The sequence below is a fragment of the Hyla sarda genome, chromosome 4, assembly GCF_029499605.1.
Source record: "Hyla sarda isolate aHylSar1 chromosome 4, aHylSar1.hap1, whole genome shotgun sequence".
Classification (NCBI taxonomy): Eukaryota; Metazoa; Chordata; class Amphibia; order Anura; family Hylidae; genus Hyla; species Hyla sarda.
Genome location: NC_079192.1, coordinates 264,065,942 through 264,086,059, shown reverse-complemented (window position 1 = coordinate 264,086,059; position 20,118 = coordinate 264,065,942). Strand labels below are relative to the sequence as shown.

Here is a 20,118-nt window from a genome sequence, read left to right as displayed (position 1 = left end):
CCCTATCGTATTTCAAGGAAACAGTTTAGGGCCACATATGGGGTATCTTTGTACTCGGGAGAAATTGTGTTACAAATTTTGTGGGACTTTTTCTCCTTTTACCCCTTATGAAAAGGTAAAGTTGGGATCTACACCAGCATGTTAGTGTAAAAAAAAATGTTTTTTACACTAACATGCTGGTGTTGCCCCATACTTTTAATTTTCACAAGCGGTAAAAGGAAAAAAAAGACCCCCAAAATTGGTAACGCAATTTCTCCTGAATACGGGAATACCCCATATGTGGGCATAAAGTGATCTGCGGGCGCACAAATTTGAGGTCTAAATTGGTGATTTGCACTGGGGTGGCTGATATTACAATGGTTCTGACGTAAACGCAAAACAATAAATACCCACATGTGACCCCATTTTGGAAACTACACTCCTCACGGAATGTAACAAGAGGTATAGTGAGCCTGAACACCCCACAAGTGTTTGACAAATTTTCGTTAAAGTTGGATGTGAAAATGAAAAAAAAAATGTTTTCACTAAAATGCTGGTGTTACCCTACATTTTTCATTTTCACAAGGGAGAATAGGAAAAAAGCCCCCCAAAATCTGTAGCCCCATTTCTTCTGAGTAAGAACATACCCCATATGTGAATGTAAAGTGCTCTACGGGCGACCTACAATGCTCAGAAGAGAAGGAGCGCCATTAGGATTTTGGAGAGAGAATGTGTCCGAAATTGAAGGCCATGTGTGTTTCCAAAGCCCCCATAGTGCCAGAACAGTGGACCCCCCCACATGTGACCCCATTTTGGAAACTACACCCGTCACGTAATATAATTAGGGGTACAGTGAGCATTTACGCCTCACAGGTATCTGACAGATTTTTGGAACAGTGGTCCGTGAAAATGAAAAATTAAATTTTTCATTTGCGCAGCCCACTGTTCCAAAGATCTGTCAAACGCCAATGGGGTGTAAATGTTCACTGCACCCCTTATTAAATTCTGTGAGGGGTGTAGTTTCCAAAATGGGGTCACATGTTGGGGGGTCCACTGTTCTGGCACCACGGGGGGCTTTGTAAATGCACATGGCCCCCAATTTCTATTCCAACCAAATTCTCTCACCAAATGCTCAATGGCGCTCCTTCTATTCTGAGCATTGTAGTTAGCCTGCAGAGCACTTTACATCCACATATGGGGTATTTCCATACTCAGAAGAAATGGGGTTACACATTTTTGGAGGCTTTTTCTCCAATTACCCCTTGTGAAAATGAAAAATTTGGGGTAACATCAGCATTTTAGTAAAACAATCTAATTTTTCATTTACTCATCTGATTTTAACGAAAAGTCGTCAAACACCTGTGGGGTGTTAAGGCTCACTGGACCCCTTGTTACGTTCCTTGAGGGGTGTAGTTTCCAAATAGTATGCCATGTTGCAGTTTTTTTGCTGTTCTGGCACCATATGGGCTTCCTAAATGTGACATGCCCCCCAAAAACCATTTCAGAAAAACTTACTCTACAAAATCCCATTGTCGCTCCTTCCCTTCTGAGCCTTGTAGTGCACCCACAGAGCACTTGACATCCACCTATGAGGTATTTCCTTACTCAAGAGAAATTGGGTTAAAAATTTTGGGGGGCTTTTTCTCCTTTTACCCCTTGTAAAATTTCAAAAACTGGGCCTTCAAGAACATACGAGTGTAAAAAAAAATGAAGATTTGGAATTTTCTCCTTCATTTTGCTGCTATTCCTATGAAACACCTAAAGGGTTAACACGCTTACTGAATGTCATTTTGGATACTTTGGGGGGTGCAGTTTTTATAATGGGGTCATTTATGGTGCATTTCTAATATGAAGACCCCTCAAATCCACTTCAAATGTGAACTGGTCCCTGAATAATTCTGATTTTGAAAATGTGAAAAATTTGAAAATTGCTGCTGAACTTTGAAGCCCTCTGATGTCTTTCAAAAGTAAAAACATGTCAACTTTATGATGCAAACATAAAGTAGACATATTGTATTTGTGAATCAATATATAATTTATTTTGAATATCCATTTTCCTTACAAGCAGAGAGTTTCAAAGTTAGAAAAATGCAACATTTTCAAAATTTTCATGACATTTTGGGATTTTCACCAAAAAAGGATGCAAGTAATGCCGAAATTTTACCACCAAAATAAAGTGGAATATGTCACAAAAAAACAATCTCAGATTTAGAATATTCGGTAAAAGCGTTTTCGAGTTATTAATTCGTAAAGCGATGGTGGTCAGAATTGAGAAAAAGGGCTCAGTCCTTAAAGGTGTACTCCGCCCCTAAATATCTTATCCCCTATCCAAAGGATATGGGATAAGATGTCAGATCGCCGCGGTCCCGCTGCTGGGGACCCTCGGGATCGCCGTTGCGGCACCCCGCTGTCATTACTGCACAGAGCCAGTTCGCTCTGTGCGTAATGACGGGCGATACCGGGGACGGAGCAACGTGACATCATGGCTCCGCGCTTCGTGACATCTGTGGCCCTCTAGATCTTGCAAAACTACAACTCCCAGCATGCCCACACAGCAGTTTGCTGTGTGGGCATGCTGGGATTTGCGGTTTTGCAACAGCTGGAGGGCTACAGTTTGGAGATCACTGTGCAGTGGTCTATAAACTGTAGCCCTCCAGATGTTGCAAAACTGCAGATTCCAGCATGCCCAAACAGCTGTCTCGGCATGCTGTGAGTTGTAGTTGTGTACCTCCAGCTGTTGCATAACTACATCTCCCATCATGCCCTTCGGTGATCAGTACATGCTGGGAGTTGTAGTTTTGCAACAGCTGGAGGCACACTGGTTGGAAAATACTGAGTTAGGTAACAGAACCTAACTGAAGGTTTTCCAACCAGTGTGCCTCCAGCTGTTGCAAAAGTACAACTCCCAGCATGCACGGTCTGTCAGTACATGCTGGGAGTTTAGCAACAGCTGGAGGCACCCTGTTTGGGAATCACTGGTGTAGAATATCCCTATGTCCACCACTATGCAATACCTAATTTAGTCCTCAAATGTGCATGGTGCTCTCTCACTTCGGAGCCCTGTCGTATTTCAAGGAAACAGTTTAGGGCCACATATGTGGTATTTCCATACTCGGAAGAAATTGCACTACAAATTTTGGGGGGTTTTTTCTCCTTTTACCCCTTATGAAAAGGAAAAGTTGGGGGCTAAACCAGCCTGTTAGTGTAAATTTTTTTTTAAGTTTTACACTAACATGCTGGTGTAGCCCCATACTTTTTATTTTCACAAGCAGTAAAAGGAAAAAAAAGACCCCCAAAATTTGTAACACAATTTCTCTTGAGTACGGAAATACCCCATATGCGGGTGTACAATGCTCTGCGGACGCACAACAAGGCTCAGGAGTGAGAGCGGTCTATGTACATTTGAGGCCTAAATTAGTGATTTGCACAGGGGTGGCTGATTTTACAGCGGTTCTGACATAAACGCAAAAAAATAAATACCAACATGTGACCCCATTTTGAAAACGACACCCCTCACGGAACGTAACAAGGGGTATAGTGAGCCTTAACACCCCACAGGTGTTTGACGAATTTTCATTAAAGTTGGATGGGAAAAATGAAAAAAAAAATTGCACTAAAAGGATGGTGTTACCCTAAAGTTTTCATTTTCACAAGGGAAAATAGGAAAAAAGTACCCCAAAATTTTAACTCCATTTCTTCTGAGTAAGAACATACCCCATATGTTGATGTAAAGTGAAAGGAGCGCTATTGGGCTTTTGAAGAGAATTTGTCCGGAATTGAAGGCCACGTTTGTTTACAAAGCCCCCATAGTGCCAGAACAATGCACATGTGACCCCATTTTGAAAACTACACCCCTCATGTAATGTAATAAGGGGTGCAGTGAGCATTTACGCCCCACAGGTGTCTGACAGATTTTTGGAACAGTGGTCCGTGAAAATGAAAAATTTTATTTTGTTCCAAAGATCTGTTCCAAAGATCTGTCAAACACCAGTGGGGTGTCTAATCTTTCAATCTGTCAAACACCAGTGGGGTGTAAATGCTCACTGCACCCCTTATTAAATTCTGTGAGGGGTTTTCTTGGACCACAGGTGGCTTTGTAAACGCACATGGCCCCAGACTTCCATTACAAACAAATTCTCTTTCCAAAAGCCCAATGGCGCTCCTTCTCTTCTGAACATTGTAGTGCGCCAGTAGAGCACTTGACGTCCACACATGGTGTATTTCCATACTCAGAAGAAATGGAATTACAAATTTTGGGGGTAATTTTCTCCTATTACCGCTTGTAAAAATGTAAAATTTGGGGAAAAACGGCATTTTAGTAAAAAATTATTTTTTTTTTCATTTACACATCCAACTTTAACAAAAAGTCGTCAAACACCTGTGAGGTGTTGAGGCTCAGTGCACCCCTTGTTACGTTCCTTGAGGGGTGCAGTTTCAAAATAGTATGCCATGTGTTTTTGTTTTGCTGTTCTGGCACAGTAGGGGCTTCCTAAATGTGACATGCCCCCCAAAAACCATTTCAGGAAAATTTGCTTTCCAAAAGCTAAATGTGACTCCTTCTCTTCTGAGCATTGTAGTTCGCCCGCAAAGCATTTTATGTCCTAACATGGGGTATTTCCATACTCAGAAGAGATGGGGTTTGTAAAAATTGTAAATTTGGGAAAAAAAACTGCACTTTAGTGAAAAAATTTTTTTTTTCATTTACACATCCGACTTTAACGAAAAGTCGTCAAACACCTGTGGGGAGTTAAGGCTTACTGTTCCATGATGGGAGTAGTAGTACCTGTTCAGTCACCCGTTGCAAACCTTTTGTATAATGTATAGATGCGGGCGGCCGCTCTTCTATGGTTCCCTGCACTGCCATATATATACAGCTATTCATATTTCCCACAGAGAGCTGTGATTGGCCAGATGAATCCAGCCAATCACAACTCTCTGTGGGAAATATGAATGTGTGTATATATACGTCAGTGCAGGAGACCATAGAAGAGCGGACGCATCTATACATTATACAGGAGGATCCCAGCGGGTGTCAGGAGTGACCTCTGCTGTGACCTTTCCTTAACTGCAGGTACTACAGCTCCAAACATGTAGCACACTCTGCTCAATGCTGCGAGCTGTAGTACCTGCCTTAATAGGCAGATCACAACAGGTGTCAGAAGTTACACTCGCTGCGATCTGTCTATTAATGCAGGTACTACAGCTCCCAGCATGGAGAAGAGTGTGCTCCATGTTTGGGAGTAGTATTACCTGCAGTTAAGGACAAATCCTATCGCAGAGATGCGGAGCGGCTCTGTACAGCGCTCGCATCTCTGCACTATACTCTGGCCGGCCAGTGAAATGAATAGAACATCACTGATTCATATTTCCCTCTGAGAGCTGTGATTGGCTGCAATCCCCACTCTGGGCGGAAAATATGAGAGATAAGAGATGTTCTATTCACATCACTGGCCGGAGTATAGAGCAGAGATCCGAGTGCTGTATAGAGCTTCTCCGCATCTCTGCTATATTATGGACGATCGAGGGGCGATATGTCTATTAGTACAGGTACTACTACTCCCATTATGGAACAATCTGTTCCATGCTGGGAGTAATAGTACTACCAAAAAAGTAAAAAAAAAGTTAAGAAAAAAAAGTTTAACACACACACTTTATTAAAATTAATTACAATTTTGTTATAAAAAATATACATTTTGTTAAATACATTTTTTCCCATCACTACTGCGTCCTACGCCATTTATAGTGACTTCTGTTGGCTAATTTTTGCACCGTATCTGCTCTTGTGACCGGACCTAAAACTGTGAACCCAGCCTTACACATTATGATGACACTGTCCCTTTAAGCAGTGCAGGTGGATGAGGCAATATACTCAGGAGGTAGAGTGGAACTTCAGATCTTCTTTCACATATTAAAATGTTCATATATATATATATATATATATATATATATATATATATGCAAATTCAGCTGTTCTCTATCTGTAGTCAGTTCAACATATACAGCTCTCTGGAAAAACAGCATTCATTCTTCATTCACCACTTTTCACTATGCATTAAGCTCATCCTGAGAGCTCAATACACGCACACAGCTATGTAAACAAACATAGCTGCACAGTGGGCCACGTTCTTTCGAGATCTCATTTTTGAGTACTAAATTTGTAAGATATGTACTTGATGATGTTAGAAAACTAAAAGACTATATGAGGGCTAATTTTTTGTGCCGTGATCTGTTGTTTTCATTGGTGCCATTTTTGTTTTGATGGGACTTTTTAATCGCTTTTTTATAAAAAATGTTCACGGTATAAGAGACCCAAAATGCGCAATTTTGGACTTTAATATTTTTTTATGAGTACGCCATAGACCATACGGTTTAACTAACCTTATATTTTAATAGTTTGGACATTTACACATGTGGCTGTACCACACATGTTTGTTTATTTTTGATTACATTATTTTATTTAAAAAAATGGGAAAAAGGGGGGGTGATTCAAACTTTTATTAGGGGAGGGGTTTATTCTGTTCAAACTTTCTGTTCAAACTTTTATTAGGGGAGGGGTTTATTCAAATTTTTTAACTTTTTATTTTTTTATACATTTTTTTTTTTTGCCTCCATAGGTAGCTATACCATGCAATCTTTCTGTTGCATACACTGTTCAATGCTAAGCTTTTGCTCAGCATTGAGCAGTGCTATTGGTGCTCTACTACTCCAGCCTGCCGATTGGATGGCGAGGAGGCAGGTAAGGGTCCTCCCGCCATCCTCTTAGTGTATCGGGACATAACGATTTTATCGCAATGGTCCCGATCAGCTCCGCTGAGTTGCCAGGTTCATTTTACTTTCATTTTAGACACTGCAATCAACTTTGATTTGACCCAATCGTCAATGCCTGGCATTAACCATGGGTCCTTGTTGCCCGTGAGCATGCTTTAAACACCGGTAATGGACCAGGGCTTACAGGTATGCCCCTGGTCTTTCAGTTCCAGGACGCATGGGCGTACCCATACGCCCTTCATCCTTAAGGTGTTAATGACATTGGACTTAAATGTACTTAATGCTCCAGAACGAACATTTACATCCTTAGCAGCATGATGACTTTTAAGCGAGTGCAGGAGCTGTGCTCACTTCATAGGTGACAGGTCCTGGCAGCAGTGTTGGACATCAGCAATCACATTGATGCCCGCCATTAACCCATCAGATTCAATACTGATCACAACATCAGAAGCAGTTGCAGTGCTCAAGGAACCACCCGCAGCATGATTGAAGGGATCCAATGAGTAAAAATTGTGGCGTAAGCTCTGCTTATCTGCTCCATACCACTCCGAGGATCTTCTTGAATAGTCTGACCACATAGGCAGGCTATACAAGTGGATCGCCAATATTACTGATCACTGCTATGCCAATGCATAGCACTGAACAGTAATATTAAGCAAAAGAATCCTATAGTCAACTCCACTATGGGTATTTAAAAAATGTGAACTAAAATGTAAAAAAAAAAAGTTTCTTAAAAATGTGAATAAACCCTTTCCACAATAAAATTAAAATCAGGCCTTTTTCCCATATAAAAAAAAAAGTGTAAAAAAAATTAATCAATAAACATGTGTAGTATTGTGTTGTGTGTAGCTGTCCGAACTAATTAAATATAATGTTGATGATCAAGGCTTAAAGGGGTATACCAGGAAAAACTTTTTTTTTTTTTTTTTTTTTTTTTTTATCAACTGGCTGCAGAAAGTTAAACAGATTTGTAAATTACTTCTATTAAAAAATCTTAATCCTTCCAGTAGTTATCAGCTGCTGAAGTTGAGTTGCTGTTTGCAACAGTGCTCTCTGCTGACACCTCTGTCTGTCTTGGGAACTGCACAAAGTGGAAGAAGTTTGCTATGGGGATTTGCTTCTAAACTGGGCGGTTCCCAAGACAGGTGTCATCAGAGAGCACAACAGAGATCAACATTAAACATTCATTTTTACACCTTGACATCAGCATTTTTTTTATAACTTTGCTTTAAGGAACTTTGAACCTTTTCTTGAAGCCTTTAACTGTGTCTGAAAAATCTAATTCCGGAGGTAGATGCTACAGCTTCAAAGCTTTTACAGCAAAGAACCCTTTTTAAAATGGAGATTAAGCCTTTAATCCTTTTGTCAAGGAAGCTGTCTTCATGATCTTTTTAAGTATTTGCACAAAGAAAAGTTGATCATGATATTATTTAGGCCATTTATATATTTGTAGATGCTGACCCCTTTATTCCTTGATTCATTTTCATATACCCAACTTTATCTTTACATTTCAATACAAACCTTCATTTTCTTTGTGTTTCTTCCTTCTAACGGCTGAAGGGAATATATATTTTTATCTCTAAAGACCCCAGTAGGCACCAGTAGTAGTATATGCCTTTTATTTAATAAGTATAAGTCATCTTATTATAAACATTACAAAATAACTAAAAATTCCTAGAAATTTCTGGTACTAAAGCAACCTTTTTTTTGTGTGCTGGAAAGAGGTGATTGTTTTATAAAATTGTGTAGGGTGTTATATAAAGCAACTCATAAAAGAGTTGCTGGAGGCCAAATAGACTTACACTTATAATTAACAACTATCACATATTACTATTATTAACAGTTAATGTTAGAGACACATTTCACAGGGGATAACAATAAGGCAGGACAACTCATGGCTCCTAATCTTTTATCTGTCTAGTTACCCTATTAATTGCTTAAAGGGGTTATCCAGGGAAAAAAAAACTTTTTTATATATATCAACTGACTCCAGAAAGTTAAACAGATTTGTAAATGACTTCTATTAAAAAAACATTAATCCTTTCAGTACTTATGAGCTGCTGAAGTTGGGTTGTTCTTTTCTGTCTATGTGCTCTCTGATGACAGGTGTCACGGGAACCGCCCAGTTTAGAAGCAAATCCCCATAGCAAACCTCTTCTACTCTGTACAGTTCCCGAGACAAGCAGAGATGTCAGCAGAGAGCACTGTTGCCAGACAGAAAGCCACAACTCAACTTCAGCAGCTGATAATTATTGAAAGGATTAAGATTTTTTAATAGAAGTAATTTACAAATCTATTTAACTTTCTGGAGCCAGTTGATATAAAAAAATATAAAAAATAAAGTTTTTTTCCTGGGATACCCCTTTAAACTTCATAAAAGGGTTGTCTAGTTTATTTTTAAAGGATATTTCCTAATGGCATCAATACAAGATATGCCAGAAATGCCTAGGGTCCTTACCTTTAGTGAAAATGGGGGTCAGTCAGACAGCTTACACTTCCATATCCTGGTCTATACCAAACATGGCATTGAAGAAGGAACTGTGCCACAAAGGTGGGACCAGCACCTATAATGCATTTTTGGGATATCCTGTTGATATGTCAAAACATGCATAAAATTTGAATACTCCTTTAGCTAGGAGAAGTGCTAGTTGGAGAATTCATATTTTACAATGTCATGTTTTAGACTCTCAGTTTCCAAATTGGTTACCTTAAGAAAACAAACTACTTCACATAAATAGGCTATGGCCGAAAGACATTGCAGTATTTCTTGGCTAGAATGCATAAGTACAGAAGAGAGGATACATTTTGAGCAGATACTCCTTAAACAGGACTTACATGTTTGTAATATGTGATTTGTCAGTGTATATAAAAACATTTACATGCAAGTACCATATAGCACATATAAAAGTTACAGAAAAAAAAGCCAAAAAACCTCATATAAACAAAATAAAACATAAATAGCACTGTACTCTAGGGCTTCAATGAAGATTTGTGGAATATGGTGAGTGTTTTAATAGTGTAGATATTTTGTTAGGCTTTTATGTTATTTAATATGATTCACCAGCCTTGGAATAGCAGGGAGTCACCTTGCTGCTGGTAGAGAAGTGCAAATATAACATATTATCTAAAATGGAAACCAACTATCACACCACCAACAGAAGACGCCAGTACAATGAACCCCAGCTGGAGAATCCCCAGCACATGCATATTATAATGCTGATCAGTCTGTCATTTACATAGCGTAATCTCATGTTTTCCAGGCTCTGTGCCTTGCTGAATGTACCTGTTAAATAGTTATTGGGAAGGAGATTGGCTTTATCCAGGTCTCTGCATGACTTCATATGGTCACATGTTTATTTACATAAAATACTGAATAAATGAACAGAATGTCTATTCAATACTATATGTACTTACATTTCTTTTTGCAAGTGTGTGTATATGTGTGTGTGATTTCATTCACCCTGCATCAGAATAAAGCAGATTAGCTTCAAGGTCAGCCACTCATCTAGCCATGTACTGCTCCTCTTATCAGAGCCTTGCAGCATAAAATATGCACATACGTGCAGACACATTAACCAATGGTTTGGCTCGTAGCCTCCTTGACAGCTCCTTTTCTACGAGATGCCATCTAATGATATGCTCTAATGTGCTTTTATATGGTTTTAATGAATACAGGCGCTAAATCAACTGAGTGATTACACACATACATTTACACACATAATTACACATATAATTACACACATACAACGGTTGCACTAGGCACTTAAGGCAAACGACAAGTTTCACTTAATGAAGCCAATAATCCATCAGCAAAAGTCGTAGGGAACTTTACTTCCTGCCAACTACCCCATTTATATGCGTGCCCACTAATACCAATGAATATACTTCCTATACTGTAGTTGCTTAACCAACCCATAGCAACAGATTACAAACTCTTGCTATGTTAGTGACTGGGACATGAGTCGCAATTTGTAGTCTGTTGTTAAAAAGAAATTGACAAATTTTAATAGCATTAGACGCATTTCATAGAATATCTCCTTTAAAGAATAACACCCACTTTTTGAAAAAGTATTAATATTATATTTTATACCTATTAGATGTTTTGAATATTAACCAAGAAGGCCCAATACTATGTTTACACCTTTGGTACAGACCTGCAAGGACAAAGCTCTTGTCTATTTCCTAGAAAGTGAAACCTTCTCAGGAATCCCCAAAGTGTTTGATTCCCTGTCTTTTAGTATAGTTCTGAAGGGTTCTGTAAATGTTGCGGATGTACTAGGGACAGGGATGAACCATAGGTGAGAGCCCTGGCCGTTGCCATAGTTTAAAGGGGTTCTCCGATGCTTACACATCTTTTCCCCTATCCAAAGGATAGGGGGTAAGATGCCTGATTGCAGGAGTCCCGCCGCTGGGGACCCCCGGGATCTTGCACGCGGCACCTTGTTTGTAATCAGTCCCCGGAGCGTGTTCACTCCGGAACTGATTACAGGCGACCACCGGGCCGGCGGCGTGTGACGTCACACCTCCATCCCCGAGTGACGTCACGCTCCGCCCCTCAATGCAAGCCAACGGGAGGGGGCATGACAGCTATCACGCCCCCTCCCATAGGCTTGCATTGAGGGGCGGAGCGTGACGTCACACGGGGGCGGAGGGGTGACGTCACACGCTGCCGGCCCGAGGGTCGCCTGTAAGCAGTCCCAGAGCGAACACGCTCCGGGGTCTGATTACAAACGGGGTGCCGCGTGCATGATCCCGGTGGTCCTTTGGATAGGGGAAAAGATGTTTAAGCACCGGAGAACCCCTTTAAGGCACACAGCGTGCAATCTGAGGTCCATGGGGGAGATTTATCAAAACCTGTCTAGAGGGAATGTTGCTGAGTTGCCCATAGCAACCAATCAGATCGCTTCTTCAAGTTTTCAGAGGCCTTTTCAAAAATGAAAGAAGCGGCCTGATTGGTTGCTATGGGCAACTCAGCAACTTTTCCTCTGGACAGGTTTTGATAAACCTCCCCGTGTCCATCAGTGTTGACACTAAAATGGGGAATTCTTGGCTATATGGTAGTGTCATGCACTACCTCTTGTTAATAATTGACATCACTTTAGCTGATATTTGGAAGAAACACCAATACGACCAGATGTAGCTAGTTCAAATCATTCTATATCAGTCATTACCAAAGTAGTGTTTTCGCTCCTTATTCTCAACATTTCACTGCACTGATAAGTATACAGTCCCCATATCCCCTATATATCAGTGGTCTCCAACCAGCGGACCTCCAGATGTTGTAAAACTACAACTCCCAGCATGCCCAGACAGCCAACGGCTGTCCGGGCATGCTGGGAGTTGTAGTTTTGCAACATCTGGAGGTCCGCAGATTGAAGACCACTGCTATATATGATACAAAAAAAAAAAAACACACAAACATCAGCCAAACCTGAGCTAAAAAGGTTTGACCCTAACATCCTTCACTTAAAATACTCACAGGATGTCCACTAAACCCCCATGATCAGTACTCCACACATCTTCAGAACATCATATATAAGGTTTACTGTTATAAACTGTGTCTTTTAGGATTGGTCGCCCTTTAAGGGTCACAGGTAAGGTAAGAGGATGGGGAGACATCCAGATTATTCGATATATGGAGAAAAAAAAATGAAGCCAGAGAGTTATGGAGCTTCCATTTAGTGTTGAGCGCATATTTTCGAAATGCGAATTTTTAGCGGGAATATTGCCACTTTACAAAATATATATCACTATATTCGAAATATTTGCAATGACGAATATTTGTTTTGTTTTTTTAATGCTAATATTCATGCGGATATCGGCACTTCCAGACTGCACACTGATCCCTCCCTTCTTTTATGTGAAAGATATGATTGTGCATGCGCACTATGCGAATTTCATTACGAATTTTCGCATGAAAAAACCTAACATAGCGAATATGCGAATTTCGCGAACATAGGACGAATATTCATCCATATATTCGTGAAATATTGCAAATTTTTATATGGCCCCTGCCGCTCATCACTGCTTCCAATAACAGTGTATCACACCTGTGTGATACCAATTCAGTCAGTGGGTTCTTACATATCTTGGACTGGCACATAGTGCCCTGCAAAACTTACCCTAGCGGCTCTGGAAGAATAAGGATCTTCAAATAAAGCCCACATACGGCGCCGCAGCCTTTTCCAGCGTCCAGCCTTCCCATCAGGACCCACAACATCCTCTATTCCCAGCCTCTTCCCCAATTCCTCATCATCCTCATCTATAGGCGAAGCTTCCCCTGTGATCAAGTCTGGGGTCTCAAAGATATCTAGCGCTTCCTCCGCATCTCGGTGCTGGCGATAAGTCATCCAGCAACAGGGCTCTACGTCCGTTTCATCAATACCCCAAAATGCCAGTTCTTCCTCAAACAAAGGTCCGCACACATCCGCCGGGCAGTGAAGTTTGCCAGTGCGATAATAGTTTAGGACATAGGCGAAGACCCCTGGGTGGCGATCAAAGAAGAACTCATTGCCCCGACAGGTGGCCTGGAAGGAGCCTGGGACCGGTGGCTGGTCCAGTCCCGGATCGCTGTTAGATTCGCATGCTAGTAATGCCAACCGGGTCCCGGGCACGGTCTTCAGAGTACTCCGATATGTTTCGTGCCTGGTGCCCCCTACATTGAGGATTATCCTCTCATTCTCATCGATCTTGCCCATATCTCTGAATGCCACATGACGCGGATGGGTTGCAGAAGAAAGGAGACTGTGCCCTGCAGGGGTAAAACACAATAAGAGTTAAACAAGGCTCTTTATCTCATTTTATACTCTCATGTATACACTATTCTGGGCACAGCCCCCTTAAACTTGTTGACCTCCAGTTAGTAAGAACTTGTCCAGCATCTTCCTACCTGTCACTAAGCACTCCTAAGCATTCACATATAATGATCTGATCAGTCCCATTCCCTATTACAAAACACAACCTAATTCCTACCTACTATGGCAGTGTTTCCCAACCAGGGTGCCTCCAGCTGTTGCAAAACTACAACTCCCAGCATGCCCGGACAGCCAAAGGCTGTCCGGGCATGCTGGGAGTTGTAGTTTTGCAACTGCTGGAGGCACCCTGGTTGGGAAACACTGTACTATGGGTTAAGATCCTATGTAGACACTAGTAAACATAGCTCTCCTACAGGTTGTAAGCAGACATCTCGAGCCATAGAGAATACATACATGTATACACATATGCCTCTGCCTATACAAAAACACAGCTTGTCCATACCTCACACACAGAGCCAATAAAGTGCCATTAGCATGTGCCAGCCTCTCGCCCTCATCCCTGGAAGGATCAAAGGCGAGGATCGATCTTGAAGTGCAAACTACTTGTCTGTTTTTTTATGAATGGCTTTTCCTGCTCCAACTCCAAAAGGCGGTTATTCTTCTATGTCTGTCTCAGTCCATTTCTCACAGCATCTTCCTCTATGTCAGCTGCTGGAAGGATGTCACAAACACAACAGGCGGTAGCCATTAAATATAGGAGAAGAAACAAAGAACCCACGACCTCCTGGAGGATAGTGTGTGATCCCAGCGATGTACAAGCTGAAGGGTGAAGAAGATCGTGTGGTGGCTCCAGGAGGTGGAGAGGATGTCTCCTTGCCAGCCCCCTCCTGATAGAAGACAGCTGGAGGAAAGGAGCTGTCCTCTCAGCACCAGCGCACCAACTCCTCACAGAATGCACACACCCTCCTGTGGTAACATCCCTCGCCCCCTCATCACACTTCTCACTCGATTATAGACCCGAGCACAGGGTCTGCCACCACCTTCTCCCCTGCAAGTGTGATGTGCTGAGCCTCCACACCAACAGGTCTCCACACCAACAGGTCTCCACACACCTGAGCCTCCACACCAACAGGTCTCCACACCAACAGGTCTCCACACACCTGAGCCTCCACACTCCTGAGCCTCCACACCAACAGGTCTCCACACACCTGAGCCTCCACACACCTGAGCCTCCACACCAACAGGTCTCCACACACCTGAACCTCCACACCAACAGGTCTCCACACCAACAGGTCTCCACACACCTGAGCCTCCACACCAACAGGTCTCCACACTCCTGAGCCTCCACACTCCTGAGCCTCCACACCAACAGGTCTCCACACCAACAGGTCTCCACACCAACTGGTCTCCACACACCTGAGCCTCCACACCAACAGGTCTCCACACACCTGAGCCTCCACACTCCTGAGCCTCCACACCAACAGGTCTCCACACCAACAGGTCTCCACACCAACTGGTCTCCACACACCTGAGCCTCCACACCAACAGGTCTCCACACCAACAGGTCTCCACACACCTGAGCCTCCACACCAACAGGTCTCCACACACCTGAGCCTCCACACCAACAGGTCTCCACACACCTGAGCCTCCACACCAACAGGTCTCCACACCAACAGGTCTCCACACACCTGAGCCTCCACACCAACAGGTCTCCACACCAACAGGTCTCCACACCAACTGGTCTCCACACACCTGAGCCTCCACACCAACAGGTCTCCACACCAACAGGTCTCCACACACCTGAGCCTCCACACCAACAGGTCTCCACACACCTGAGCCTCCACACCAACAGGTCTCCACACACCTGAGCCTCCACACCAACAGGTCTCCACACCAACAGGTCTCCACACACCTGAGCCTCCACACCAACAGGTCTCCACACCAACAGGTCTCCACACACCTGAGCCTCCACACCAACAGGTCTCCACACTCCTGAGCCTCCACACTCCTGAGCCTCCACACCAACAGGTCTCCACACACCTGAACCTCCACACCAACAGGTCTCCACACCAACAGGTCTCCACACACCTGTGCCTCCACACCAACAGGTCTCCACACACCTGAGCCTCCACACCAACTGGTCTCCACACACCTGAGCCTCCACACCAACAGGTCTCCACACTCCTGAGCCTCCACACACCTGAACCTCCACACCAACAGGTCTCCACACCAACAGATCTCCACACACCTGAGCCTCCACACCAACTGGTCTCCACACACCTGAGCCTCCACACCAACAGGTCTCCACACTCCTGAGCCTCCACACTCCTGAGCCTCCACACCAACAGGTCTCCACACACCAGAGCCTCCACACACCAGAGCCTCCAGACCAACAGGTCTCCACACCAACAGGTCTCCACATCAACAGGTCTCCACACCAACAGATCTCCACACCAACAGGTCTCCACACACCTGAACCTCCACACACCTGAGCCTCCACACCAACAGGTCTCCACACTCCTGAGCCTCCACACCAACAGGTCTCCACACACCTGAGCCTCCACACCAACAGATCTCCACACACCAGAGCCTCCACACACCTGAGCCTCCACACACCTGAGCCTCCACACACCTGAGCCTCCACACCAACAGATCTCCACACACCAGAGCCTCCACACACCTGAGCCTCCACACCAACAGGTCTCCACACACCTGAACCTCCACACCAACAGGTCTCCACACCAACAGATCTCCACACACCAGAGCCTCCACACACCTGAGCCTCCACACACCTGAGCCTCCACACCAACAGGTCTCCACACACCTGAGCCTCCACACCAACAGGTCTCCACACCAACAGGTCTCCACACACCTGAGCCTCCACACCAACAGGTCTCCACACACCTGAGCCTCCACACCAACAGATCTCCACACACCAGAGCCTCCACACACCTGAGCCTCCACACCAACAGGTCTCCACACACCTGAGCCTCCCCACCAACAGGTCTCCACACACCTGAGCCTCCCCACCAACAGGTCTCCACACACCTGAGCCTCCCCACCAACAGGTCTCCACACACCTGAACCTCCACACCAACAGGTCTCCACACACCTGAGCCTCCACACCAACAGGTCTCCACACACCTGAGCCTCCCCACCAACAGGTCTCCACACACCTGAGCCTCCACACCAACAGGTCTCCACACACCTGAACCTCCACAACAACAGGTCTCCACACACCTGAGCCTCCACACCAACAGGTCTCCACACACCTGAGCCTCCACACCAACAGGTCTCCACACACCTGAACCTCCACACCAACAGGTCTCCACACACCTGAGCCTCCACACCAACAGGTCTCCACACACCTGAGCCTCCACACCAACAGGTCTCCACACACCTGAACCTCCACACTCCTGAGCCTCCACACCAACAGGTCTCCACACACCAGAGCCTCCACACACCTAAGCCTCCAGACCAACAGGTCTCCACACCAACAGGTCTCCACATCAACAGGTCTCCACACCAACAGATCTCCACACCAACAGGTCTCCACACACCTGAACCTCCACACACCTGAGCCTCCACACCAACAGGTCTCCACACTCCTGAGCCTCCACACCAACAGGTCTCCACACACCTGAGCCTCCACACCAACAGATCTCCACACACCAGAGCCTCCACACACCTGAGCCTCCACACACCTGAGCCTCCACACACCTGAGCCTCCACACCAACAGGTCTCCACACTCCTGAGCCTCCACACCAACAGATCTCCACACACCAGAGCCTCCACACACCTGAGCCTCCACACACCTGAGCCTCCACACCAACAGGTCTCCACACACCTGAACCTCCACACCAACAGGTCTCCACACCAACAGATCTCCACACACCAGAGCCTCCACACACCTGAGCCTCCACACACCTGAGCCTCCACACCAACAGGTCTCCACACACCTGAGCCTCCACACCAACAGGTCTCCACACCAACAGGTCTCCACACACCTGAGCCTCCACACCAACAGGTCTCCACACACCTGAGCCTCCACACCAACAGATCTCCACACACCAGAGCCTCCACACACCTGAGCCTCCACACCAACAGGTCTCCACACACCTGAACCTCCACACCAACAGGTCTCCACACACCTGAGCCTCCCCACCAACAGGTCTCCACACACCTGAGCCTCCACACCAACAGGTCTCCACACACCTGAACCTCCACACCAACAGGTCTCCACACACCTGAGCCTCCACACCAACAGGTCTCCACACACCTGAGCCTCCCCACCAACAGGTCTCCACACACCTGAGCCTCCACACCAACAGGTCTCCACACACCTGAACCTCCACACCAACAGGTCTCCACACACCTGAGCCTCCACACCAACAGGTCTCCACACACCTGAGCCTCCACACCAACAGGTCTCCACACACCTGAACCTCCACACCAACAGGTCTCCACACACCTGAGCCTCCACACCAACAGGTCTCCACACACCTGAGCCTCCACACCAACAGGTCTCCACACAACTGAGCCTCCACACCAACAGGTCTCCACACACCTGAGCCTCCACACCAACAGGCCTCCACACCAACAGGTCTCCACACCAACAGGTCTCCACACACCTGAGCCTCCACACCAACAGGTCTCCACACACCTGAGCCTCCACACAAACAGGTCTACACACACCTGAGCCTCCACACCAACAGATCTCCACACACCAGAGCCTCCACACACCTGAGCCTCCACACCAACAGGTCTCCACACACCTGAGCCTCCACACCAACAGGTCTCCACACACCTGAGCCTCCACACCAACAGGTCTCCACACCAACAGGTCCCCACACACCTGAGCCTCCACACCAACAGGTCTCCACACACCTGAGCCTCCACACCAACAGGTCTCCACACACCTGAGCCTCCACACCAACAGGTCTCCACACCAACAGGTCTCCACACACCTGAGCCTCCACACCAACAGGTCTCCACACACCTGAGCCTCCACACCAACAGGTCTCCACACACCTGAGCCTCCACACCAACAGGTCTCCACACACCTGAACCTCCACACCAACAGGTCTCCACACACCTGAGCCTCCACACCAACAGGTCTCCACACACCTGAGCCTCCACACCAACAGGTCTCCACACACCTGAGCCTCCACACCAACAGGTCTCCACACACCTGAGCCTCCACACCAACAGGTCTCCACACACCTGAGCCTCCACACCAACAGGTCTCCACACACCTGAGCCTCCACACCAACAGGTCTCCACACCAACAGGTCTCCACACACCTGAGCCTCCACACCAACAGGTCTACACACACCTGAGCCTCCACACCAACAGGTCTCCACACACCTGAGCCTCCACACCAACAGGTCTCCACACCAACAGGTCTCCACACACCTGAGCCTCCACACCAACAGGTCTCCACACCAACAGGTCTCCACACCAACTGGTCTCCACACACCTGAGCCTCCACACCAACAGGTCTCCACACCAACAGGTCTCCACACACCTGAGCCTCCACACCAACAGGTCTCCACACACCTGAGCCTCCACACCAACAGGTCTCCACACACCTGAGCCTCCACACCAACAGGTCTCCACACCAACAGGTCTCCACACACCTGAGCCTCCACACCAACAGGTCTCCACACCAACAGGTCTCCACACACCTGAGCCTCCACACCAACAGGTCTCCACACTCCTGAGCCTCCACACTCCTGAGCCTCCACACCAACAGGTCTCCACACACCTGAACCTCCACACCAACAGGTCTCCACACCAACAGGTCTCCACACACCTGTGCCTCCACACCAACAGGTCTCCACACACCTGAGCCTCCACACCAACTGGTCTCCACACACCTGAGCCTCCACACCAACAGGTCTCCACACTCCTGAGCCTCCACACACCTGAACCTCCACACCAACAGGTCTCCACACCAACAGGTCTCCACACACCTGAGCCTCCACACCAACTGGTCTCCACACACCTGAGCCTCCACACCAACAGGTCTCCACACTCCTGAGCCTCCACACTCCTGAGCCTCCACACCAACAGGTCTCCACACACCAGAGCCTCCACACACCAGAGCCTCCAGACCAACAGGTCTCCACACCAACAGGTCTCCACATCAACAGGTCTCCACACCAACAGATCTCCACACCAACAGGTCTCCACACACCTGAACCTCCACACACCTGAGCCTCCACACCAACAGGTCTCCACACTCCTGAGCCTCCACACCAACAGGTCTCCACACACCTGAGCCTCCACACCAACAGATCTCCACACACCAGAGCCTCCACACACCTGAGCCTCCACACACCTGAGCCTCCACACACCTGAGCCTCCACACCAACAGATCTCCACACACCAGAGCCTCCACACACCTGAGCCTCCACACCAACAGGTCTCCACACACCTGAACCTCCACACCAACAGGTCTCCACACCAACAGATCTCCACACACCAGAGCCTCCACACACCTGAGCCTCCACACACCTGAGCCTCCACACCAACAGGTCTCCACACACCTGAGCCTCCACACCAACAGGTCTCCACACCAACAGGTCTCCACACACCTGAGCCTCCACACCA

General features: G+C 46.1%; 1 protein-coding gene across 12 annotated transcripts in view; it reads right to left on the bottom strand.

The window, feature by feature from the left end:
- The window catches only part of KCNC2 (potassium voltage-gated channel subfamily C member 2), a 314,888-nt gene extending 300,425 nt beyond the window's left edge, over positions 1-14,463 (bottom strand). For 9 of the 12 annotated variants that reach the window (XR_008892697.1, XM_056574098.1, XM_056574101.1 and 6 more), the window contains exons 1-2: positions 14,005-14,462; positions 12,870-13,498 (exon numbers count right to left, since the gene is read on the bottom strand). Coding sequence is in view for 11 of the 12 variants with exons in the window: in XM_056574098.1 (XP_056430073.1) it covers positions 12,870-13,445 (576 nt within the window). In the remaining variant the exon portion in view is untranslated. Of the gene's footprint in view, positions 1-12,869; positions 13,499-14,004 lie in introns of all 12 variants that reach the window. The other 3 variants (XM_056574100.1, XM_056574108.1, XM_056574109.1) reach the window with 1 other exon arrangement.
- Positions 14,464-20,118: the final 5,655 nt, after the last annotated feature.